The 27,424-nt window shown below is 29.4% G+C and overlaps 1 protein-coding gene and 1 long non-coding RNA gene across 2 annotated transcripts; both read right to left on the reverse strand.

The window, feature by feature from the left end:
- Window positions 1–4,445: 4,445 nt before the first annotated feature.
- On the reverse strand, window positions 4,446–5,410 carry LOC130676296 (uncharacterized). Its single transcript, XR_008991408.1, has 3 exons — window positions 5,189–5,410; window positions 4,601–4,849; window positions 4,446–4,532 (listed from the first exon to the last, which is right to left on the reverse strand). It is a non-coding gene; the product is annotated as an uncharacterized LOC130676296 (long non-coding RNA).
- Window positions 5,411–8,249: 2,839 nt separating this feature from the next.
- LOC130663129 (prion-like-(Q/N-rich) domain-bearing protein 25) lies at window positions 8,250–27,059 on the reverse strand. Its single transcript, XM_057462224.1, has 13 exons — window positions 27,017–27,059; window positions 26,718–26,966; window positions 26,032–26,280; window positions 25,274–25,522; window positions 24,956–25,204; window positions 24,273–24,521; window positions 23,621–23,869; window positions 22,737–22,985; window positions 10,806–11,057; window positions 10,489–10,737; window positions 10,153–10,401; window positions 9,254–9,502; window positions 8,250–8,503 (listed from the first exon to the last, which is right to left on the reverse strand). The coding sequence occupies exons 1-13, from the start codon at window positions 27,057–27,059 to the stop codon at window positions 8,250–8,252; spliced, it is 3,039 nt and encodes a 1,012-aa protein (XP_057318207.1).
- Window positions 27,060–27,424: the final 365 nt, after the last annotated feature.

Consider the following 27,424-nt stretch of genomic DNA (forward strand, 5'->3'; position numbering starts at 1 on the left):
TAGCACCTATGTGAAATATTTCAAAAATTAAGACCCAATAGATTGTTTACTTTCCATTTTATTGTTTTATTTTCGTTCCGCAAAAAACGTTCCGATTTTCAGGTACATTTTTTTTTTGGAGAACTACAAATAAATTTTGATTTTATTCACTCAAGAAAACTATTGTTCAACTTAAAAATGGAATTAATAATATAATGATTTTTATTAATCTACTATTTGAAAAAACATTATGTTTACAAAAGTTAATTTTTTGTTCAGTGTAATACCATTGTTTTTAGGCTATAATTTAATTATTGAAAATACTTTTATTCATGCATATATAGTTATTTAATAATCCGGTTGGTTTGCACACTAGGTTCTCGTCACAACATGGATTGTAACGCTCATTACACTATAGCAAAAAAATGAATTAAATTAAATTAATTAATTACAAATATTCGATACTCACTTGAGCCCCAGGATAAGCACAACCATCATGATTATAATTGTTTTTACCGTCACTTATATAAATAGACAATAAAATAAAAATTATTATTGTACTAAATTTAGAGGAAGAAAAATAAAAAATCATTTTTTTTAGTTGTTTTAAAATTATTTCTGTTACCCGAATATTAATTTATTTTATATGGATAAAAATTTACTGCTAAAAGCTAGTTTATTTCTAATAATTCAATTTGAACGCTACCTACATATGTTTTAATTGACATCTTTTTTTTTTTTTTATGATGAAATAAATTTTAGTTCACAAATTATCAATTAAAGCCATTAAAATAACTATTTTTTTTAATTATCGTCTTAATTTCGTTTGCTAAAAATTTTTATATTTTTTTATTATTAAAGCTTAAAAAATAAAGTAATTAAAGTAAATAAATATAAATTTTATCTTAAAAAAAAAAAAATCATAGATCATATTTCACACGTTTTTGTAACAAAGACAAAAATAACTAGTAACTAATTATCTATTTAATGTTATAATTAGAGTATTTTGAACGATATCTTTTTTCGTAATATTATTTTTTTTTACTACCCGAGTAAAAATGAAATTATTATTTTTACGAAAAAATTATAAATTTTTATCGACCGCCGCACCACCGCTGCACCACCGCCGTTTGGCGGACTATTCCGCCGCACGCTAAAAATATATTCTGCCAGCACCGCCACACCACCGCCGCACCAATGCTTAAGCATAACCCCGATTTCACAAAAAAATGGCATTTAAATGCCAAAATATCTTATGATTAATTAATTAATTTACCCGGTTTATGGTGAGAGAAATTTAATTGTCCGGTAAAAGTGAATTATATATGGCCATATATTGAAATTTTCAATATATACATAGCCATGTATAGAAATTTCAACTAAATTAAAAAAAAAAAACTTACTCAATTGTAGTAGTTTTTTTTTTTCTTTAATGATGCGGAACTCAATCAGATTTGTGATGAAATTAATTTCTAACAGAGTAGAAATTTTTAATTTAGGGAAAAAACGCTATAAATATCAACCAAACGCACGCGATTTAGTAGGATTCGAACCCGGGACCTTACGCACGAAAGACCGACGCTTTAACGACTAGGCTACGCTACCGACAGTGACTACTAAGTTTACTTGTGCTATATGAGATTGAAAAGAATATACCACTTTTAAATCACTAATCAAAAATAATTTACAACAAAATATCACAGCTATGGTGCGGCGATATGGTGCGGTAGTGGTGCAGCGGTGGTGCGGCGGTCGATAAAAATTTATAATTTTTTCGTAAAAATAATAATTTCATTTTTACTCGGGTTGTCACGGCGGTGGTGCGGCGGTGGTGCAGCGAATAGATAAATCTTTAGTCGTCACGGTGGTGGTGCGGCGGTAGTGCAGCGAATAGATAAATTCTTTAGTTGTCACGGCGGTGGTGCGGCGGAATTCTGTTTTTACTCGGGTAATAAGAAACTTGCTTTTTTATCATGTGTTGTAAAATAATATATTACACACCAGAGAGGGAAACAGGATATTCCAACCCGTTAGCAGTTGTCTATTCTAGCCGAAAGCCACTCCATGATGTGTATACTATTTTTTACCAGCTCTGCATTATATGGAAGTTTAAATTTTTGCCGCTGTCTATAGAAAAAATGGCGCATGTCCCAAGTAGCATTTTTGAAGAAATTTTATGTAAATCTGTATCTTGTCTTAAGTAAATCTAGATGGCCAGTCTTGGACAAGTCTAAGGCAAGATATTTCCGTAAGATATCTTAAGCAAATCTGTTGTAATACTTGGCTAAGATATTTGCGTAAAACCCATTAGAACCCTTACTAAAGAATTGCTTAAGATACCTGCAGATAGCAGCCCTTACTTCGTTACTTCCTGACCGGTGTATTCAGCATTAGAATAATAAATTCAGAGCTGTCCACGCAATATTCGGTTTAATTTTATCAACCGATAATAATAATAATTTGTAGCGCTTTTAATTTTACTAAGGACCACTGGGCTTGCTGTAAGTACATACCTAGGTACTGAATTTGAGTCTCGGGTAATGCTAATAAAAATAAATCCGATACCCTAAGGAATTCCGCAGCAACTCTTACTTAAGATTGTTATAGCAACTATCTTCAGAAATAGTCTTAAGTAAGACGATGAAATATGCAGAAAGTATACTTACGCAGAGAAAAAAATGTTCTTCTGACAACTAAATTTTAGTTATGACAACAAAATGATTTGATTGCCCATTGCCAATTATATATTTGGTTATTTTAACTAAATATTTTATAATCCAGCAACAAAACAAGTTATTAGAAACTATACAATATTTAGTAAAGATAATTACGCGTTAAGTAGCAAGCATAAAATCAAATTGATTACCTGAAGAGCTTACAAGGTAGTCATCATGAAATATATTAGTGAGCCTTAGAGAATGAGTTATTAATAATAATTAAATATTGTTATGAAATGACAGAATATTTATTTGACAATTAAATAAACGCATATTTAGAAAAGTAATTTATTTTCTTGACACGTACTTTTTTATGTACTATGACAAAAATTGTTCAGGGATACATTAATATTAAACATTGATGTCATAATGTGATATCTCTCTGCCAATTGACAGCGACAAACTCGTCCCATAAATGCCTCAAGTTCGGAGTATAAAACTTCTGAAATATGTTTCTTACCAGGGACACTAAAAGTGGTGGGCGCGATCTAGTGGCGAGCACCGAACTACACCCGTTGCTGTTGGCTAGCATAGTGACAACGGCCTTTTTTGATGGTAAAAATTTATTAGGTTCAAATATATATTTACCCTAGCAGACCTGAGTTACCGTAAATTTACGGTATTTTTACCGTAAATCTACCGTAGAATACCGTAAAATTCGAGTAGATTTACCGTAAATTACGGTAAATCCACCGTAAAGTACGGTAAATTCACCGCAAATTACGGTAAACCCACCGTAATTTACGGTAAATCGGTACTTTACGGTGAATTACCGTAAATTACGGCGGGTATACCGTAAATTTACCGTCGAATACGATAAATCTACCGTAAAAAAATTCGGGTGGATTACCGAATTACCGTAATTTACGGTGGATTACCGTATTTCCGTATTTTATCCACCGTAAATTACGGAAAATCCACCGTACATTACGGTAAAACCACCGTAATTTACGGTAAATCGGTATTTTACGGTGGATTACCGTAATTTACGGTGGGTTTACCGTAATTTGGGTCCGTTAGGGTTATTAACTTCGAACAAATACATATACTTATTCTAAATGAATATATTTTTTTGTGTCTAAGTAATATTTATTAGAGTTAATATACTGAAACTTTGCTTTAATATTTGGGTTTGTTGGCACTATTAAATAATTTAGTTGTCTATAAAATAGATATTTTCTTAACTTTACCAAATGATTTTATTATCTTAGAGAGAGAAATATTGACGTCAACCAAATAGAGTCTATTAAATCATTTGTTAAAAATGACAAAATAGATTATGTTGACGTAATAAAATTTAGTTGTTCCAAATAAATTTTGGTTCAACAGAATTTAACAAAACCGATTTAATTGTCCGAAGAGAAATTTTTTCTCAGTGTACGAGATCCATCTTCTTCAAATCTTTCGTAATAGACTTGCTGAAGGACTTTCGTTAAATATCATGCTTAAGATAATGCTATTAGGTAAATAATTGTTTTTCATTTATTTTTTTATACGTGTACGGTATTCTTCCTGCTAAACATCGCATGAATTTAAGCTTGCGGTGCAAGTATGGTGAAAAATAATATAAATTTTGAAACCTTAAATAATATTATGTTGGTTTAAATATTTATGACAAAAGTGAATATGAAAAAAATACATCTAAACAAAGTACTTTATTGAAAAATTTTATTTCAATGTATATGTAATTAATATTAACAATAAAAATTTGTTAATAATAATATACGATTTTTTTTTGAGTAAAACAAGGTGCGAATTCATATATTTTTATAAATTTTACATTCTTAATAATAACACAAAGTCAGTTAAATATTCTATGTCCCATTGTGAATTACGCTATTAAAAAAAAAAAAATAGATGTAAATCTGAAATGTCTGTTGAAATCATTTACGATTCATACTCACCTCGTAAACATAAATTATTGGTTACGCGTATAAAGTTAGGTTTGCACTTACAACGGAAATCGTTACAAACCGAGTACTCAACAACACATTGGTCATTTTTCCAACAATACCCATTTATAAGTGGAGAACATGTCCAGTTATTTATCGAAATGTTATTAATTCTGCAGATACATTTATGATCAGTCGAACATTGTGAATGCCAGGGATCACCACAATCCAAGTCCTCACTACATTGATGATTTTGATGTACTGAAATATATAAAATTGTAACAAAGAATATTTGATTTCTACACGGAGAAAAAAAAATGACTATTTTTCCTATTCACGTACAGGTATTTCTAACGAAAATGAAAAAAATTTCTGTAATTCGACTGCTTATGGGGTAGTTCCGGAGGTTGGTACATAATTAAACACATTTCACAGTGTGTGCGATATCAATATTCTGCTTATGGCGTTCCAATGTTTTGATCAAGTGTCTTGATTTTGACTATATCTTAGTCTTAGGGTGAATATAGGAAAAATATCAATTTTTTCTTCTTCTACGTAGATTTGAAAATTATAATGACGTGTTTTTTTGAGATTACTTACGTATTACGCATTGGCTGGCTGATACAGATGAAAAATTAGGTTTACATTCACACGTATTATCAATACACTGAAATGCGCTATTACGACATTGGCTATCATTTGAACAAAATCCACCAATTACTGGTAAACACGTTTGTTCATCTTTAGCGATATAATTTTTCACACAGTCACATATTTTATCATCAGAACAAATAGTATTTGGTATTATTGTACAATCTCCATTATATTTACATGATTTTCCTAATGTTACTTTATTAAAAATAAAATATTCGGTAAATCATCACGTTAACAATTTAATTAAATACTCAAATAATACTTCGGGTACAAAAAATAATTCTTACTTGGTACACATTGGCTTTTTGAATTCAACACATGATAATGTTTGCATTGACATTGTTTATTATTACAAACAGAATTTTCTGTCACACAATCTTTAGTCGAGGAACAATGTTCGCCGATAAGCGGCGCACACATTGTTCCATTAGTTATAATATAATTTCGTTTGCAAGTACATTTTTTCTCAGCTGAACACACTGCGTTTTTTACTTCGCTGCAGTCATTATTATTAACGCAGAATTTCAACGTAAATTCTAAATTAAAAAAAAAAATATTGGAAAATTGAAAAATGCGCACCTCAATAGCTCATTTTATTTTTGATCATTACTTTTATTTAATATTATTAATTTATTTTTTTTTATTACAAATTTTTCATCAACTTTTAAATAATTAATTTGATTTTTTTAATTCTCATTTTCACTGTAACTTTTCTTTTATTAAAATTTTTTTTAAATATCCCGGATTTCTGTCGTAGATGTCGCTCTTTTTTTTAATCCTACTACTACGCTAATGCTGCTACCAGTAGTTGATGGAGACAACAAAGGAAAAAATGATAATAGTAGAAACAAAAAGAGCCACCCGGCCTTACCCGGAATGGAAAGGTAGGTTTCTTATGTAAATACAATAAAGCTACAATGGTGTAATTAATACGTATTTTGTAAGCTTAAACATGATTTCCAAGGAAATGAGTTATGCCTTATCATTTAGAAATTATTAGAAGACTTAAGCTGCAAAAATTAGCTTTTTTTATTTTTTGTGAAATTTTCGATATCATTAAATTGTTAGAAAAGATGTTTGAAAAAATTAAGTATTACAGTGAAAATTAAAGCGAATCGTCCAAATTTTGAGATACTTTTTACAGAATTGAGTTATCATTTTCGGTTCAAAAGTTATTTAAGGATAATGCCAGAAAATTCATTTTTATGAAAATCAAAAAAAATTTCAAACACCCACAACTTCCAAACTAATCTACCCATTGGGCTCATCATCGAACTTGATCAAGGTAATCGTCCAATACATGAGTGTATAATATTTCATTAAGAACCGTTAAGAATTGCGGGCGCTATCGTGATGACAAGGCGCGTTATACCGCATGTATACATACACGTACACACATATACACACATAAATATATAAACTTTTGAGTGAATGGTATTTTTTGACTCTACTAGGTAAAACAAGATATATGGTGGCAAAATTCTTTGATAATTCTATCATGACACCCATTGCAATAATCCGATTTCTAAAGAAATCTACCTAAAAATGGCAGCTAAATTTTTAGTGAATAATCTGTTTTACGTTTTTAATTAATTACCATTAAACTAAAAGAATTCAGATAGTGATTTTCAAAAGGGTTCTTGTGATAAAAAATACAAAGATAACAAAAAAAAAGTTAGGCTGATTAATAGTGTCTATCGAGAGTTATCATGTTTACTAAGTTTCATACACTCTCTTAAATATGAAATAGTGAAATTAGTGACTATTCACTATTTGCTAGTGAAAAGTATATCATTAATACAAATAGTGGTATACTTTGCACTAGCAATAAGTGACTATTCACTTCCAAATAATGATTTTCACTAATCCATTTTTAGAGAGCACGACAATTGAAAAGTCTGTGTTTCTAGAATCAAAATATTTTATATTTAATTAATGGAATAATTAATTAATAAATTATCTTTATATTAGCATGTAATTTAACATACTTTAGTGTAATCAAAAGAGAGTAGAAAACATTTAATGTGAGTCCTCGCAAATTTGAATCACGGTGGAAACACCGTGGATCCACCGTGGTTACACGGTGGGTTTGTTCCATTTCACCACCGTGTATACACAGTGGTCAAGCCACCGTGGAATCACGGTAGATACACCGCGTAATCACAGTGATAAAATGGAATAAACCCACCGTGTTTCCACCGTGATTCAAATCTGCGAGGGAGTGAATGCTTTTACACTTGAAGTGAGCAATTATTTTTAACAATTTATGTGTCTAATAATTATCGATCTTTTAAAGTATTTAATTTACCTTGTATACACTTCGTTCTTGACATATAAGTAAAATTGGGACTACATTGACATACTTGATTAATGCAAATTGAATTATCTACAGCACAATGTTCATTTAACGAACAATTGCCTCCGATTATTGGTACACAAGTTGTCTCGTTTAACCTGACGTAATTGTCGTTACAAATACATGTTTTATTCTTTGAACATTTTGCATACTTTATTTTACTACAATCTCTATTATGCATACAAGTCATGTCTAAGTGAACTGAAATTTAGAGACAGTCACGTGAAATCGAATAACCGGCGATAATTGTACAATAATAAGTATTTATTTCTTTTATTTGTAATAAACTTACGCGGTTTGCAGAAATTGTTGAGTTTTGGTGCATAATGTGGTTTACATTGACATGTACCACTGATGCAAACAGCGTTAGTAGTAACGCATGACTCTTTATTTAGACAGGGTTCGTTTAAAAGCGGCGCACACATTGTAGAATTTAATGGAACATGATTCAATTTACAGATACATAACCCATCTTTTGAACAGATTGAATTTTTTTTTCGTTGGCAATCAATGTGATCAACACAAGCATCTTCGCCATTTACTGAAAAATACAATGGAAAAAAAAAGAATGCATTAAAAAATTTAATTAAATAATTTTTTTTTTATTTAACATCAATAGAAGAGTTGAGAAGTTATTTCAAAATCTTTCTACTAACATATTTCACATTCTCGGTTAAATCGAACCGTGAAATTTTCTTGGCATTGACATTTATTATTGGCACAAACAGAATACTCTGGAAAGCATTCGAAATCTCTATCACAAGCTTCATTAATAAGAGCTTCACATTTTGTTCCTTGCACAATGATGTAATTGGGTTTACAAACACATTTTTTATTTTTCGAACACACTGCATATTTTATGTATTGACAATCTTCATCAAATTTACATGGTTGTCTCAAATTAACTTAAAAATATGATTGAATAAAATTATTTGAATAAGAGTTATTGACTCAATGTATATATATATGTATATATTTACTTGGAAAGCATTGGTTGGATCGTTCTAAGTAGTTAACTTTACATTGACATGCATTATGAGTACAAATAGAGTTATCGGCGGCACACGTTTCATTCTTCCAACAAAATTTACCTAATAATGGCGCACATGTAATTATATCTAACTGAACATTGTTTTCTCTACAAACACATTTTTTATCATCCGAACATTTTGTGTGTTGTATCTCGTTACAATCTTCGTTAGTCTCACATGACTTTCCTATGTAATCTACAATGGGATAGAAGTAAATTGTAGATCCTTCATAAGCATAATTTCATGTCAACGAATTCGTTGTCTTTTAAACATACGTACGAGATATACATTCATTGTCATTCCGTAACATAAAACCATATTTGCATTGACATTTATCATTACTGCAAAAAGAATTATCAAATACACATTGTTTATCGTTTTGACAATACCCGTTCATTTGTACAACACAAGTTGTATCATTTAAGGGAGCATAATTTAATCGACAAATACACTGATTGTCTTCGGAACATGTTGCATACGGAATTTTCCGACAATCACTGTTTTTCAAACATGTCTGTCCCAAATTAACTAGTTTTACAACGAGAATAAAAAAAAATGAGCAATCAAATTTCATTCATCAATAGTGTTCTATTGTTTTAATTTCATTAACAATTAAGTGATTACCTGCAAGACATTCTTCATTTAATACAGCAAGATAATGTGATTTACATTGACAGCGTTTATTAACACAAACAGAATTAATTACTGTACATTGTTCATCTGACATACATAATCCGGTTAGTTTTGACCAGCATGTTGTTCTATTGTATTGACTATACAAATGCTCACATACACATATCTTATCTATTGAACATTTTGCATTAGTAATTGCTTCACAATCTTCATTATCGTCACAGGGTTCATGCAAATAAGCTTTACGGAAATACACAAAAATATATTTTTAATATTATTATTGCTAAATTGAAAATTTTTACACCGCCAAGCGTGTAAATGTATAATTCATGATAGTTTTGCGTTAAGAAAATTAATTATAAAAATATTGAAATGTTCAATATTCTATTTAATATCTAAATAAAATTAATGTAGTTACTGATTAAGTAATTAAAAATATTCAATGATCATTTGGTGCTCATTAATCAAAATTACAACGAGTAACACGGAATGGTGTAAAAAAGTAGATTACATCGTGTTAAAATTGTACAGATGGAAAATTTACACCGAGAGAATTTTACACGGTTATTTTACACTACAGGGCCGTGTGAAGTTCTCCGAGTTGATTTTTACACCGAAATTTTTCACAGCGTGTACAAAAAATAAACGGAATATTTTTATAAAATTTTAAATAATGGAATTTTAACTGAAAGAAAAAATTAAACTAAAAATGAAAAAAGTTAATAAGTTAAATAATAATTTATTACGTAGAAAAATGATTAAAATAATAATATAATCAGAGTAATATTAAAAAAACAAAATATTAATAATTATCGTGAGTGGTTGAGGTGTGCACTTTTGGATTTTCCAACATTTTTTTTTTTATTATTCTTTTTTTTTCATTCACTTACTTGGTATGCATTTTTCAGCTCTTAATGTGTAGTGAGGCTTACATTGACATTCATTATCAATACATAAGGAATTTTTAGTTGCGCATAATTCATTATACGAACATTGTCTATTAATATTTGGTGCGCAGGTATAATTACCGATAGCATGATAACCAAACTCACAAATACATTTCTTATCTGTCCAGCACATTGTATGTTCTATTTTGATATTACATTCAATATTACTCCCGCAAGGCATGCCTAACTCACCTAAATAGAAAAAACAACAATAATGAATTAAGTAAATAAATTTAACTTCTTTGGTAATTAATTAATTAAATCATAAGAAGTATGCACCTTGTATACACATAGTGTTATTTCGTGGTGCAAAACCAATTTTGCATTTACACATGTTTTCAATACAAACTGAATTAGAAGGTAAACAATCGTTTTTAGTCATACAAAACCCGCCTAAAAGAGATGCACAGTGATTGTCATTTATTGACAATGTATTTAATGAACAACCACAAACTTTGTTATCCATACACTTTGAAAATGTAACATTTTCACACATTATATCATTTTCACAAAATGATCCTAGTACCTCTAGATCATTTATAAAGTAAAAATCATTAATCGCAATTCGATAGTATATAACTATGTTTTAAACTTACTTGGTATGCAGTGAATATTAGATCGTGATGAATAATTAGCTTTACATTTACATGAATTATCAATGCAAACAGAATTAGTTACGCCACACATACTATCTAGCCAACAAAATTCACCCAATATTGGTGCACACTGTTTCAAATTTATTTGAATATTTTTTAATTTACAACCGCATTGCTTAGTTTTTGAACATTCTGACCGCGATATTTTCTCACAATCTTCATTTACTTCGCACGCCATGCCCAATGAGATATCTTAATGAAAATAATAATTTATGAATATATAATCATTTACATCTTCACAAACATATATATCCAGTCCAACTTTGTTACAAGACTAAGTCGGGACGGTAGGGAAAAAATTCTTAGAATTCGGATTCCTCCACTATTATGCTTGACAACGATTTGCATCCGAACCTCGCTATAAAACTATCGAAGATTTGTTCTATTTTACACATATGTTGAAGTTAGTTTTATAACGAGAGTAGGACGAAAATTTAAATGAGGCGAACAGTAGGGAAGGCATTCCGGAAAATTTTTAACAAATTGAGGGGAAGAGTCAATAACAAAGTCTTTTTACGCGGCATATGTATATGGGACTGATGAGTTTTATAAATACCTCTTTCTCCACAAATAAAAGAACCGTGTGGTGAATTTTGACTGCATACTAAACTTTCATTACAACATGGATTAAAAATACGATGACACTATTAAAATAAAGAAAAAATTAATTAAAATTACCTTATCAAATAGACGATGAGAGTCTAGTTTGAAGATTTAAATATAAAATAATTTCTTATGTACAATTATTCATAATATTTCTGATGGATCTGAATTACGGTATATTTACCGTATATGGAAAAAAAATTCTAGTTAAATTTACAATGCTAACATCGTAATTTGTCCTATTAATTATTGTATTAGTGGACTAGACTTTTAACATCGTAATTTGTCCTATTGATTATTGTATTGGTGGACTAGCCCAGCAATCGGGATCGCATTGGAAGCCAATGCGATTCAATGCGTTTCAATGCAATTCAATACTATTTTTGAAACCCTATGTTTCGCATTGGAAAGTATTGAATCGCATAGGATTTTCTAGATTCCGTCGATCATGCAGTTTAGAGATCAAACTGAATAACCAACAAAGATTTCTGTTTACCATAAGCCGTTAAAGTAGTAATAATTGACATGAAATATCGAATTACTATTTAATTATCGCGGTCATTTATTCAAAGGAAAACATTCTCATAAAATGAAAAATAATAACTGTTATCATTTATATTTTATAATAAAATAAAGTTATATCGTCAATCCAAAGAGATTATTTTGCGGTCAATTTTTAAAAAAATATTAGATTACAAGTAAAAAATAAATTTTTTACAATAATTTTATTTAAAATAAATAATAATTTATCGCATAGTAATTTTTTAATTAAACTTAACCGCGTAAATTTTAGAGAAGACAATTTTAAAAATGTTAAAATTTTTTGACAGTCGAACGTCAAAGTAAGACCTTGACAATTTTTCTGGAACTGTCATCTAGTGTAGTCGAGAAGTGAGTTTTCTGCGAAAAATTGTAAAAACACTCTTAAAAATATGGCGATTGGTGCATTGGATTCAGAATTTAATTCTGAGAAATGGGAATTTTTTAATTTATCCGCCATTAAAAATTTCATTTGTTATAAACAAAAAACGAAGAGACAAAAAGGGAGTCTCCGTTTTGTAGCTATAACTGAAAAAATATTAAAGATATCTGAAATTTAAAAAAAGATTCTAAAAGATGAGAAAATTTCAGTTAAGTAAGTCTCGACTCCCCGAGTTGTAGCTCCATTATTTATAATTTTAATTTAACGCCGCAAAGCAAAGTATGCAACACAAAACTCAAGTCTCCGAAAAATTTGTTAACTAACAATTAAATAACGTAAACAAAAATCTAGCTAAAAAATTATTCTTTTGCGGGGCTATATTCCTTCAAGTGTCTAGATGATACTATAATTTATTCAGATTTTTGAATTAATATTGAATGTTATAAAAAAATTATTTTGTGTTGCATACTTTGCTTTGCGGCGACGCCTAGGCACCGTAACGGCCGCGCGGAGCCCAACTTTCAACGTTTAATTAAAATAATAAATAATGGAGCTACAACTCGGGGAGTCAAGACTTATTTTACTAAAATTTTCTCCTCTTTTAGAATCTTTTTTTTAAATTTCAGATATCTTTAATATTTTTGAAGTTATAGTTACAAAACGGAGACTCCCTATTTGTCTCTTCGTTTTTTGTTTGTAACAAATGAAATTTGTAATGGCGGATAAATAAAAAAATACCCATTTCCCAGAATTAAATTCTGAATCCAATGCACCAACCGCCATATTTTTAAGAGTGTCTTAACGATTTTTCGCAGAAAACTCACTTCTCGACTAGACTATTTGTCTATCTGAAATTTTTAAGGGGGATAGCCACTGTGAGATTTCAAAAAAAAAAAAATATTTTTTTTTTATTAAACCAAAGTGTATATTCTTAAATAATCTAAATTTTGTTGCTTAAAATTAATTATATGAAATTTTCAATTAATTGCGAATAACTTACGACTTGTGAGAAATATCAAAAATTTTCTCTAAGATAAGTTGTAGGAAATAAAAGGCTCTACAAAAAATGTCCTCTAAAATTTTCGGATAAAGTTGATGGTTGCGTCAAAAAATTTAAAAAATGTAGAAATTTATCGTCAATATAACTTTAACTTTGAATAACTTTTGAAGAAATAAAAATATCGAAAAATTATAAGAGACCTTTTTTGTAGAGCGTCAAATTTCCCGCAAGAATATGTCTTAAATATTTGAAAGTATTGGTCCCACCGAGAGCTACAAAATTCCTAAGCTTGAAAAATAAATTTTCCCATGTTATTTAAACGGGAAATAGAAAATTGCGATGCGGCAGTTGTTAATATTAATATTAAGAGCTTAAACTTTCACAGTTTTTTTTTTCGTCATTTCCAACAATATTTTCGATATAATGCAGAAAAAAAAAATTAGTCGATTTTTTTGAATCAGTCTAGTGTCTATGTTCAAAAATATGTATCTAGAGTTTTATATGAAAATTCCGAATATTTTTCAAGTTATAGTCATTTTTGTGACAGTGCGTCAACTGACCGTTGCATCGACTAAAAACTTTAAACGCATTTTTCTCGAAACTACTTTTTTTGAACTGGTGGCATCTGTAATTCGCATAAATATGAACCGATTCGCAACTTTTTTTTATGCCGTATTTGTCTATTCAGTAGCTAAAGTTGCACGTGAATTTTGAAAATTTTGATTTTTAAGATTTTTTAGGGCTGTTTGAATCCAAAAAAATGAGAAAAAAAAACGAAAAAATTTTTTATATGTCGCCATTTTTTTTCAAATCCAAATTTTCAAAATCCCCTACGTGGAACGATAACCACATGCATACACATTACAACGCCGTTTGGTTTTTTTTTTCTGATAATCCGTTTTTGAGTTAGAGATGACACCGTGGTGGGGAAAATTTTTTTGTTGCTCCACAAAAATGCTTATAACTTTGTAACGACATAATATTTTTTGATGAAAATTTAGGAGAATTATCTTCAATGTATACATTATAAAACAAAAAAAACCCGATCCCCAAATTTCTTTATTATTCCAGTCAAAAAAATTCCCGAAAATCATCTATTTTTTCGATCTTCACAGTGGCTATCTCCCTTAATATTTATATTTTAACAAAGTTCAATAGTTTGTATTTTTTAAATAAATAAATGCATGCCTTTAAACTTAATTACTTTCACAGTCATTCAATTTTTCGTCCTTAGTGAATTATTTTACAAACAAAATTTGATATCATTAAAATGATTGCAAAAGCTATAATTTTACTAGATGTTTTCTATTTACACTCTGTATTAAAATAATTTTTTTTCTCTCAATTATTTTTGAGTCATATTATAATCGCCCGGGAAAAAATGATTTTGCCTAATCATATATGATTATATATGTTCATATATATAATCATATATGATTATGTATAATCATATATGAAGTTATATATAATCATGCATGATTATATATGGGGTCATATATAATTATATATAATTATATATGACCCCAAACATAATTAGATCTGATCATACCTGGCTGTTATAAGCCCATATATAAGTCTATATATAATCAGATCTGATTATATATAAGTCTATATATAATTAGATCTGATCAGATCTGATTATATATAAGTCTATGTATAATTAGATATGATCATACCTGGCTGTTATGACCCCATATATAATCATACATAAGTCTATATATGATCAGATCTATTTATATATAAGTCTATAGATAGTTAGATTTGATCATACCTGGCTGTTATGACCCCATATATAATCATGTACGTCTATATATGATCAGGTCTGATCATATATGAGTCTATATATAATTAGATATAATCATACCTGGCTGTTATAACTCCATATATAACCATATATGAGTCTATATATGATCAGATCTGATCATCTATAAGTTTATATATAATTAGATATAATTATACCTAGCTGTTATAACCCCATATATGAACATATATAATTCTATACATGATTAGATCTGATCAGACATGATTGATACAAACCCATATATAATTAGATATAGGCCTATATATAATTAGATCTGATCAGATTTCATTGATATGAAACCTATAAATATTTAAATATACATATATATATATATATATTAAATAATATGACAATTTCTTAATATCAATGTTATTAAATTTTTATTCTGTCAACTATCAATCAAACTTAAATCCCCAATACTTAAAAAATGTTCAAAGGTTTCGGCAGTAATTCAAAAGTATAAAGTATCAATTTGATTATTTGAGTTAAGTAATGCCATAAACGTTTCTTAATTGTAAGTGTATAACAGACTAGAGGATCAGACTCCAAACCATCGATAACCAAAGTTAAGCAGCATCGGCGTTGGACATTAATTGGATGGGTGACCTCGTAGTAAAATAATTGTCGATGGTTAATAATTTTTTTTTTTTTTTTTTTTTATTTAATTTTAACCGACATTGATATTGATGAAGACAATAAATCCTAATTAAACTACTTAATTAATAATTTACAGATATTCTAAATGAGATTCTAAAAATGACTATATTCGTTCATGCATGATTATATATAATCATATATGATCATGTATAAACAGATCAAGTTATGTATGATCAGACCTGGCCAATTTTTGGATCTGATCATATATAGACAATTATGCATGATCATATATGATTAGGCAAAATCATTTTTTCCCGGGCGTATTGAAATTTTTCAACTTCGGCTATCGGTAATCTAGAATTTTGGGTTAATCGGTAAAAAAAATTTCCTACTTAGCATCTTTCAACGTGTCGCATTGAATCGCATTGATTCGGATTGACAAGACGGCCATTCCAAAAACAGGATTGAATCGGATAGAAAACTGAATGCGATTCAATGCGATCCCGTTTGCTGGGAGACTTTTAACATCGTAATTTTTACGATGTAGGGTTGGAAATTTCATTTAAGAAATAATACTTCAGACAAATAATACCAAGTCTTAAGCTCTTTAATATAAATTACGATGTAACATCGTAAAATTTGAAGAGAAATTTTAAATAAAAGATTAAAATAATAATCGTTCGGCAGTTGGATTCGGACCCGAATCCTTTCGAGTGCGAAGTGTCCGACGCCTTGGACCACTCGGTCACTGATGGACCTACATTATAGATTGTTTTTAAGATCCATATAAACGATTTGAATAAACAGTCATAAGTCACGAGAGCGCCTCTTGCGGAAGACGCAGTTACTATTACGATGTAACATGGTACCTTTTATAGCTTCCATCGTATTATAACAGAGGCAGCACTGTAATATTTATTTTGTTACAAAGTAAATAGAAATATTAAATGTACGAATAAATATAGTTTTTAAAGTGTAATTTTTATTTATTTTTTTTTACGATGTTAAACTGTAATTTTTGCAGTAATTTTGAATCCTGAAAGTCTTTGTTAAATTTACGATGTTAAATAGTAAAAAATATAACCCACATAATAAATTTTGATATAAGACATTTAAAAATTGACATTAATAAGAGTCTAGTCCGAGATTACGATGTTAACATCATAAATTTTGGTAGAATTTTTTTTCCGTGTACTATCGTGGAATTACCGTAAAAATAAAATAGCCGTATTTTCACCTTAAATGGACGGTAACTCAATCGTGAATTGCGGTAATTTATTCGCGCCAAACGCACCATTCAAATATTGAACTTAAAATACATGAGTTGAAAAAAATTGATTTTTCATTGAGAATTATTTTAAATGATCACTGAGATTTTTAAATATTTGGAAAACAATAATTATGGAACTAAATTTCCTGAATAGTAAATATTAAAATTTTAATCCAATATTAGTTTCTATGCAACAACATACTTAAATCTATTAAATCAATTGGTTAGTTAACTAGTTTACGAATTTATCAATATAAATAAGTAATAGATCATTGTAGTACTTACAAGTTCGTTAAAATTAGCGCAATGATTATTCTTTTTACTATTTACTCCAAAAAATGCAATTATTGATAATGCAATTAATATTATAGTAAAATGTGGTAATGAAAACATCAGTCGAGACTGCATTGTCATTGTTTTTTTTTCGTTATTATAAAAAAAATACCAAATTTGTAATTTTTATTTTATCACTGTATAGTTAAGAAAATAAAAAAATAAAAACACTTTTTACTCAAATATATTTTGTTAACATCATAAATGAGTTATTGTTAATCCTATTTATACTTTAAAAATTTACTAAATTGCCTTATTCTTTTAATTGTCGTTTTTTCCGTTGTTAAAATGAAACTTGAATTTTATGATGTGTTCCACCAATAGCAATATCTGTTACTTATTTTGCTTTTATATTTTTTTTTTAAGTATTTTTGATACTTTAATCATTTTTATAAATAATTTTTTATAGTTTTATAGTTTTGAGGTCCTAGTAAGCTATTCTGACTATTTTCAGAAGGATGTCCGAGTGTCTGTATGTAGGAGAGACAGGGCTAGACGGCCCACCTCAAAAATTAACCAAAAATTTTTTTTTCTTGTTTTCTTTTGATTATCACAAATTTAGATTATTTACTCATTTTTAGCCCGATACGTGAAACTTGGGGCAAAATGAACCACTCAAAAATTCTAAAAGAAAATGTATTTCATAGTATTATAACCTAGTCATGATTAATTTAATAGAAATATCATTTTTTGGTTAATTATATGGATTTGGATTAAAATAGAGCATTTGAAAAAGTTAAAAAAACCAATAATCAATTTTTTATTCAATAGAAAAATAATTATTAATCAATTGTTATTTTTTATTAAATAACTTTTAATTTGTTCATATAATTGGTTATAGAACCCAACAAAACAATTATAATTATTATATATAACATTATGAATAATATATTTATAGAATTAACAACATTAACTATTAAAATGTAACAAAAATACTTTTTGAGGTATTAAATTTAATTTAAGCGTATCGGAAAAATATAAACATTTGTTACGCGGGAAATTTTTTTACAATTGAAGAAAAAAATTTTTTTTTCTTCACTTTTTTCGAAGGGGGCCGCCTTGCCCCAAAAAAAAAAAAATTTTTTTTTAGGAGCTTCACCAAAATTTTGGTGAATTGAGTTCAAGTTGGACAACAGTAAATCGACTTGATGGTTAAAAGCCACAAATAATAATAACCGGCTTAGGTGGGCCGTCTTGCCCCGGTCTCCCCTATGTGTGTGTGTGTGTATGGATGTAAACTCTTAATATCTTTTTAATGAACTGACCGATTAAGATTTTTGAGGTGGCGAAGCGTTTGTTGGCCGTCAACTTTTCTTAAAATTTTAAATCGATCGATCAAATAGACTCTAAGATATGGAAGAAAAACAAAAAAAAAATTTTTTTTCAGTTTTTTTCAAATTTTTCAGAAATGGCTCGATCGATCAATTCCAAAATCGAATCTGCACAAGAACTCAATAAAACGCTTCGATTGTTGCCTCAACCATCTCAATCGGTTTATTTATTTATTTATTTATTGTTCGAGAGAAATCGATCGAGAAAGAAATGGAGAAAAACGGTTTTCTTCTATTATCTTCAAAGCGACTCATCCGATCAATTCCGAAATTTGATTAGCTTTAGAATTTATTAAAATGCGTCGATTGCCACCTCAACCATAAAAATCGATTAATTCGTTCGTGAGATATCGTGGCGGAAAGAAATGCTAAGAAACGGTTTTTTTTGGAAACAATGGCATACAAAAAGTATTTTCGAGCTCGAAGTGCTTGAAAATGTACTCACAACAATTTTTTCGAGCTCCTCGAGCTCGAAAACAGCGGGAAGTTTCAGGGCTGGCCCGCAGGGTCAATTGATAGACAGATTTTTTTTGTGGTGACTGGAGTTATTACCCTATGGAAATAATCCATGTGGGAATCCAGCCTAGATTCCTATGTGGGTTCCCACATGTCGTTTTCGGATGGATTCCCATATGGTTTCCTATACACTGTAAAATAATTTTTGAACCCGGTGTAGTGTAAATGTCCCGATGTAAAAATTTTGGGGTGAACATTACAGCAAATTCGGTGTTAAATTCAGGCGATGTGAATTTAAAATTTTTACACCGCCAAACGTGTAAATGTATAATTCATGATAATTTTGCGCTAAGAAAATTAATCATAAAAATATTGAAATGTTCAAAATATTAAATTTAATATCTAAATAAAATTAATGTAGTTATTGATTAAGTAGTTAAAAATATTCAATGATCGTTTGTTGCTCATTAATCAAAATTACAACGAGTAACATGGAATGGTGTAAAAAAATAGACTACATCGTGTAAAAATTGCACAGATGGAAAATTTACACCGAGAGAATTTTACACCGTTATTTGACACTATAAGGCCATGTAAAGTTCTCTGAGTCCATTTTTACACCGAAATTTTTTACAAAGTAGGAATCCAGCATATATCCTGATATAGATTCTTACATGGATTCCTATGGGAATCTGCACCATGTCAAAATCCGTATGGGAATCTTGGATAGATTAGAAATTAAGAAAATTAACAAAAAGCGTCACGTTATTGATACAAATACCATAAAAACCGTATGGGTTTTTATAAACTTTCTCGGAGAAAAATCTCATTGGATGATTCCTAATTTAGTGTTTTATTAATTATTCGTAATTTCTATAGAGATGTAATTTTTTCTTAAGTTAATTAATAAATCAATAACTTATTTCAAATACTGATATAAACCCGAGTCGAAATATTAGACGTAAGTTGAACGTTTTTAACGTTTTGAAAGTGAATTAAACGATTTTTTTGTATTTTGGTTCGTAAAAAATTGGTGATTTCATGAGTTATGATTTTAGTTTAATGATAAAATTAATTAATTTATTTCAATATCTGTAATCACAATTTTCATAATCTTGATATCATAATATATGAAAAGATATAATAGTGTTAGATAGAAGTATGAAACTGAAAAAATTTTTTTTTTCAAAATACGAAATTCTTATTTAAGAGCCAGAAAGATGGACGACGAAATTTAAGGGAGTTGAGGTGATTATAATCCAAGAGTACAAAATCGATGAATAAAATTTTTCGGAATACTTATGTTTTCCTATTGTAAGTCTAAATCGGTTTTAGTTACGTTTTCAATTTATGATACTCCAATCTACGTTTTGAATAAATTAAAAGCTGTCAAATTGAGTTTTAAATGCCCAAAACGTTCAATTTACGTTCAAAACGTTCAATTTCCGTTTAAAACGTTACGAACATTCAATTTACGTCTAATATTTCGACTCGGGAAGAGCGCTAATCAATTAATTTTTTGTTAAATAGTAAAATCCCAGATTCCTATATGAATTTCCCACAAAGAAATTCATATATCCTAATTCCCATGGTTTCCTACATGGATTCTTATGTAAATTCATACACTTCTATATTAATTCCTATGAATTTTTACAGAAATTTATACTTTCTTATATGAATTTCTATGGGTTCCTATGCGATCCCACATGGATTTTTTGGTAGGGTACCTATATCATATATCATATAGGATACAGGTATCGCGATGGTTTGAAGCGATAGTTAGAGCTTTTTTTCATCTTAATTTAAATTTATTCGTCTTGATTTCGAGCACGACAGTTCTTTACCTTACTTTTGAGTTGCTGAACCATGTCGAAAAAAAGTTATTTATTCGCCTTACTTCAGACTTCCTCAACCAAATCAAAAGCAAGTAGTATTTTTTAGAATTAGAACTCACAGCTGTCTATTTACATGTTGTGTTATTACTAGAGGACAATCGCTAGTAATCACTGGCAAATTCTGTAAGGCTGAAGATAATTCCTTGTCTCCGACATAAATGGACAGTGACGGCGTCTGAAAAGGGATGGATGTCACTGAGGCCCAAGCATGTATAGTTGAGTTAGCTGTATGCTATTCGAGAGCTGGATCCAGCATGTGAATGATGTGCACGATATTACAGAGTTTTATTTATATATTATGAATGCAGACAATGTTTTATCCGGTTTTTACGGAAGAAGTGGCAGTATGATATTGCATGATAAATTACACTAAAATAATAATAAAGTATGAATTAATTTTCTAGATCAAAGGTAAAAGCGGAGTTGAGGCATATTGATGAAAACACTTGGAACTTCAACTGACTATTTGCCGCGAGGACGCGACCATCATCGGGACGGCCGATTATAAGCTACTCTTTCTTGAATACCGAGCCTTTTGCTCGCTAGGTATCTTGAAGTCTGTAGCCTCTGACGTCAGGAGCTACCCCCAACCTGTGACAAGTTCACCCCCACTGGAGAAGGGCGAGAAAGACATTGAAGCGGATGAAAAATAGGCATTCCGACGAGGCCCTCCGAGAGAACCCAATGTGACGTTATCTAACTATTCTCACTCTTACCCTTATTATATCACGTATTATTAACTGTCCGTATTATACGATTAGTTGTCGGGTTTAATAATGTTTAATTATTTAATAAATATTTGGTTCTATCTACTAGCAAGTGGAATATATTGAAGTGTCCTTCTTACATAAGTATGTTTTTCTCGTTTCACTATAGTATTGACTTTTTCAAGTTAGAATTTAAGTCGAATAAGTCTGAACCAAGTCAATCTCGACTTGATTTTGAATTTTTCGTCTTAAATCGAGACTAAAGCAAAAACTTAATGTATTTAATATCTCCATAAAATAAAGTCGAGTTTGTCTTGTGAAAAACGGCTCTAAATTTCGAAAACCAAATCTAAAGCAAGTCTAAATCAAGTTTTATTTTTGACCCGGGTAGGCTTGCCTGATTTCTAACCAACACGTGCTAAAAAAAGAAGTAAAAAGTTCAGTTACATGGACTTAATTTGGGATTAGGTCAGACTAGCGCCCGATATTAAATCGGGAATTAACATTGCCTATATTCTAATAGGCCTGAATAGAAAAGTATTTAGACTTAACCTTATTTGCCCGATGATATAATAAAAATGAGGGGCCTGATTGACATAAAATATTACAAACATTGTTATTATGATCCCGATGTTTGCGTTTGTGATGATTACTTAAGAAATGTTTTTTGAAATCTAAGAAGGCAATAAACATTTGTAAAATTATTTATTCAAATTTTACTACAGACTCTTAAAAATTACAAAAGATACTTGGCTACTATAATTGTGAGCCTTACAATATTAATTAAAAATACAAACAATAACGAAAAAAATATTTTCTTAAAAGCTTCAGAATGGTACGTATTGAAATTTTACTCTGAATTACTCTATAAAGGAATATGAAATTAGATATCAACGAAAAATTGACAATATATAGGCGGAAATAAAAAATAATAATAATGAATGACTTATACATACCTGGCAAGCATAAATTATTGGCTACAGCAACGAAAGTACGCTTGCATTTACATTGATAATCTATACAAACAGAATTTTTTGTAACACACTGGTCATTTTTCCAGCAATAACCACCAATAGTTGGTGAACATGTCCAATCATTTGATGCAATATTATTTATTTTACAAGTACATCTTTTATCGACCGAACATTGCCCATGCCAAGGATCACTACAGTCATAGTCTTCATGGCAATAATGTTTTTGATGCACTAAAATTTTTATATTGAAAAAAATTATTTTATATGGATTAATATACGCGGATCACAAATATTAAAGGATTTGAAAAAAATTCTAAATTTTTAGGTAATTTTCAAAAGGCTAATAGCGAAAAATGATCGTAGAACAAAAAAAAAGCTAATTGAAGTTCGAAGTTTCTAGTTTTCAGATCTTGAGTTCAAATATGTTTATTACTAATAGTTTTTAAGGAATCATAAAAAAATCAGAGGTGGAAAAATTTTTCCTATCACTCGGAAGGTCTATTTTTTTTAGGAATGTCACCTAAAAACTCTTTTAATTCAATTTCTCTTCGTCAATCCGAGAAATTCAGTAGCTTCGACAGTACTTTTTTTTCTTGAGTTTTCAGTATTCAAAGCAAAAGTGACATTTTTGACTTCAATAATCAGTTACTCGGCAGACAAGAATCTTACAGAAAATTGAAGCAGAGTTAAAAGCTATCAGTAATAACAATATCGGAACTCAAGGTTTGCAAAGTAACATTTTTCGCCTTTTGGAAATCATCAAATAATTTAGATTTTTTTTAATAACCTATAATTTTTGTGATCAATGTGTTTACATATCAATAAGCTTCAAGTGAAAATTTATTTCGTATTGTTAGTTTGCTCACATGGTACACATTGACTCATTGACACGGATGAAAACATAGGCTTACATTGACACGTATTATCAATGCAATGAGATTCATTGTACCGACATTGATCGTTATTTGAACAATATGCGCCAAGGGCTGGTAAACATTCTCGTTCATCCATTGCAATATGATTTATTTCACAAACACAAATTTTATCGTTAGAACATACGGAATGTGGTATCATTGAACAATCTATATCTTCTGTACATGGTTTACCTAATGTAACTTTATCAGACATTACAATATTTAATTATTGTTCAAAAAAATTGGTCATTTTCCCCATTGTTACATAGGTATTTTTCCAATATTATTAGAGAAATGTTCTCAACGCTAACATAGGAATTATTTTTTTGATAACATAGGAATTGTTCCGATGTTAACATAAGAATTATGACAACGCTGGCATAGTAAAAATAACCATGTAACGTAGGAAAAGTTTTTATGCTATTGTAGGGATTTTACTGTGTTAGCGATGAAAAATTACAATTTAATATAGAAAAAATTCCCCCAGATATTTTTCTCATTTTTACATGTGGATTATTATCTATGTTAACATAGAGATTTCTACATGTCAACAAGCGAATGTAGTAAATATAGAAAAAATAGCTACTATTCTCCGTGAACTTACGTAGTACACACTGATTATTAGATGTGGACGTATAGTTATGTTTGCATTGACACTTATTATTGTTGCAAATCGAATTTGTTACAACACAATTTTCAGTTTCCGAACAAAATCCACCTACAAGTGGTGCACACTTTGTATTATTTAATGCAAAATAGTTTGTTTTGCATCCACATTTATTATCATTCGTACACTCGGCATTCAGTATATCACTACAGTCATCGTTTGTGTGACAGAATTTTTTTGTAAATTCTAATAAAAAAGTTATCGATTACTTATTTATATTTTTCATAAAAACTAAATGAGACAAATATTGAAATCGGTTGACGTCGCAGACAAAAATAATTGAACTTACGTAGTAGACATTGTGTATTGGAGACAGAAATGAAGTTGAGTTTGCATTGACACTGACTATCACTGCAGACTGCATGCTTTATAATACATTGTTTATTAGTTGAGCAATATTTTCCTAAATATAGTGTACAAGTTGTTTCATTTGATGCAAAGTAATTATTTTTACAAACACATTTTTTATCTTTCGTACATTTTGAATATTTTATTTCATCGCAATCAGTATCATATTCACAATATGAATCCAAACGTGCTAAAAATTTAATAGAATCTTAACTTTGAATTAAATTGTACATCAGATTGAATTATAAATATTTCTGAAGCAATTTACTGACTTGGTAAACATTTATTGCCTAGCCGTGATACATAATTAACATTACATTGACATTTATTATCAATGCAAATCGAATTAGTGAGTGCACATTGATCACCCGTTTGACAATATTCATTCAAAAGAGGCGCACAAACGTTATTCCCAATCACAACGTAATTATCTTTACAAACGCATACGCTATCTTTTGAACAAACTGAATATATATTTTTTTCACAATCTCTATTATTACGGCAATAATAATGATGATGATCTAAAGATAAATTATTTAAAAAATAATAAGATAATTATTTTTCTTTTATTTTAAGAGACCAATACTTACTCGGCGTACATTCTCTGTTAGACCGAAATGAGGAATTTCCATGACATTGACATTTATTGTCAATACAGATAGAGTGATCAGGAAAACAATCTGCATTTGTACTACAGTATTCATTTATCACTGCTTCACATTTAATATTTTTAATTGTGATGTAATTTGAGTCACAAATACATTTTTTTTCTTCAGAACAGATTGAAAACTTTATTTCTTTACAATCATCATTACTTTTGCAAGCTTGTTGCAAGTACACTTAAAAATTTTTAGAAATATTTTATTTTAAAATATTAATATAAAAAAATTGCAAGTAACCTTTTAATAGGACATGAAATCGTTGACAAAAAAGGTATCTTTTACTTTTTTTAAAAACTAATTAGCTCATGAGATATTTTGAGTTCAAAATTCGAAAAAATACATATAGAAGGTGCATTCTGAAATTCGCTGTGAAAAACTTGGGGCAGCTGTAGCCTATGCTGTTACCATGCGCTTCATTTGCTCGCAGCGCATTTCGAAATGCACTCAAAAATTAGGAATTTTAAATTGACTAAGGCCTTCTAAATCGCTTGTTACTATTAAGAGTTAAAACTACGTTGGAATCGACGGAAAAAAATGAATCACATACGCGTATACATGGAGCCCTTATGGACCATACATGAAAATTGGCAATATGAAACAGAAATGGATCATATCTGAAGCATTTATAAGCATGGATGATTCATTTTTCACAAGAATCATATAAAAATTATACACAGCATACTTACTTGGTATACACTGATTATTAGATCGTTTTATGTAGTTAACTTTGCATTGACATTTATTTTCAAAACAAAATGAATTTTCAGTAGCACATTGGTTATTATTGTTACAATATTTACCTAATACCAATGCACACTTTGCTGGATTAGATTGAACATAATTCAATTTACAAACACATTTTTTATTTTTTGAACATTCTGCATATTGTATCTTTTCGCAATCTTTCTTATTTTCACACATCATTCCCAAATAATCTGCAATAATTATAATGTTGTAAATAATAATATTAATATAATTGTTAAAGAGTTTCGAACGAAACTAGTGAGTCAAAGTAGTGTCTGAGTTTGTTTATTTGCTTAACTCTCCTAATAGTTATGAAAATTCATTATTTTAGTTTATAATAACATAACAAATTAATAAATCGATAATTATTACTTCCTTCCCTACTTTCAAACATCAACATTTAAATTAACGCGAGAAAAATTCATTTCTAATCTCGTCTCTCTTTTTAATGTATTTCTATCTTTGCCTTACTTACACAGCCTTACTAAGAACTGTGATTGGTTTTATTTCCAAACATCTCACATTGATCCTCCTCGAGACGAATTATAGAAAAAAGGTCAATTTATATGAAGAAAGTTACTCGGCATTGACGTAACTAAATACACCTTATTTCTGTAACCATACTTACTTATTATACATTCATCATCGTATCGTGATGAAAAGTCCGGCTGGCATTGACATTTATTATTAATACAAACAGCATTAGCGGTCACACATTGTATATGATTTTCACAGTTCCCACCCAATTTTGGAGCACAAACAGTTTTATTTAGATCAACATAGTTTGATTCACAACGACACTGTCCATTACTTGAACATATTGCATTCGAGATTTTTTGACAATCACTGATTTCATTACACGACTGCCCTAATTTAACTGATAGTAACGCAATTTTAAATAATTATAGTTATCTGTAATAACTAAACAAACTTCATTTTCTCTTATATTTACTTGCAAGACATTGGTCATTCGATATAGAAAGATAATCTGGTTTACATCTACAACGATTATCAATGCAATAAGAATGCGAGACTGTGCATTGTTTATCTTCAAAACATAATCCGTTCAATTTTGGGCCACACATTGTTTCATTTAATTTAACATAAAACTGTGCACAAACACATTTTTTATCCTGAGAACATTTTGCATGAAATATTTCTTTGCAGTCTTTATTATCATCACAGGATCCGTTTAAGTATTCTGCGTCAAAAAATCTCATTTACAAAATTATTAGTCACCAGGTAACTATTTTAAAAGATCCACTTACTTGGTAAGCATTCATTGGCTTTGGTTGTATACTTAGGTTTGCATTGACATTTATTATCGATACATTC

Source organism: Microplitis mediator, chromosome 1, assembly GCF_029852145.1.
Source record: "Microplitis mediator isolate UGA2020A chromosome 1, iyMicMedi2.1, whole genome shotgun sequence".
NCBI lineage: Eukaryota > Metazoa > Arthropoda > Insecta > Hymenoptera > Braconidae > Microplitis > Microplitis mediator.

What these genes read in the sequence shown, in the direction of transcription:
- LOC130663129 (XM_057462224.1), bottom strand. Translation starts at nt 27,059, where the DNA reads ATGACCAATGTCTTGCAAGTAAATATAAGAGAAAATGAAGTTT. An exon ending in TAACAGAGAATGTACGCCGA is followed by an intron (nt 25,205 to 25,273) that starts GTAAGTATTGGT and finishes ATTTATCTTTAG; the next exon opens with ATCATCATCATTATTATTGC. An exon ending in TAATAATCAGTGTGTACTAC is followed by an intron (nt 23,870 to 24,272) that starts GTAAGTTCACGG and finishes TGTCTGATAAAG; the next exon opens with TTACATTAGGTAAACCATGT.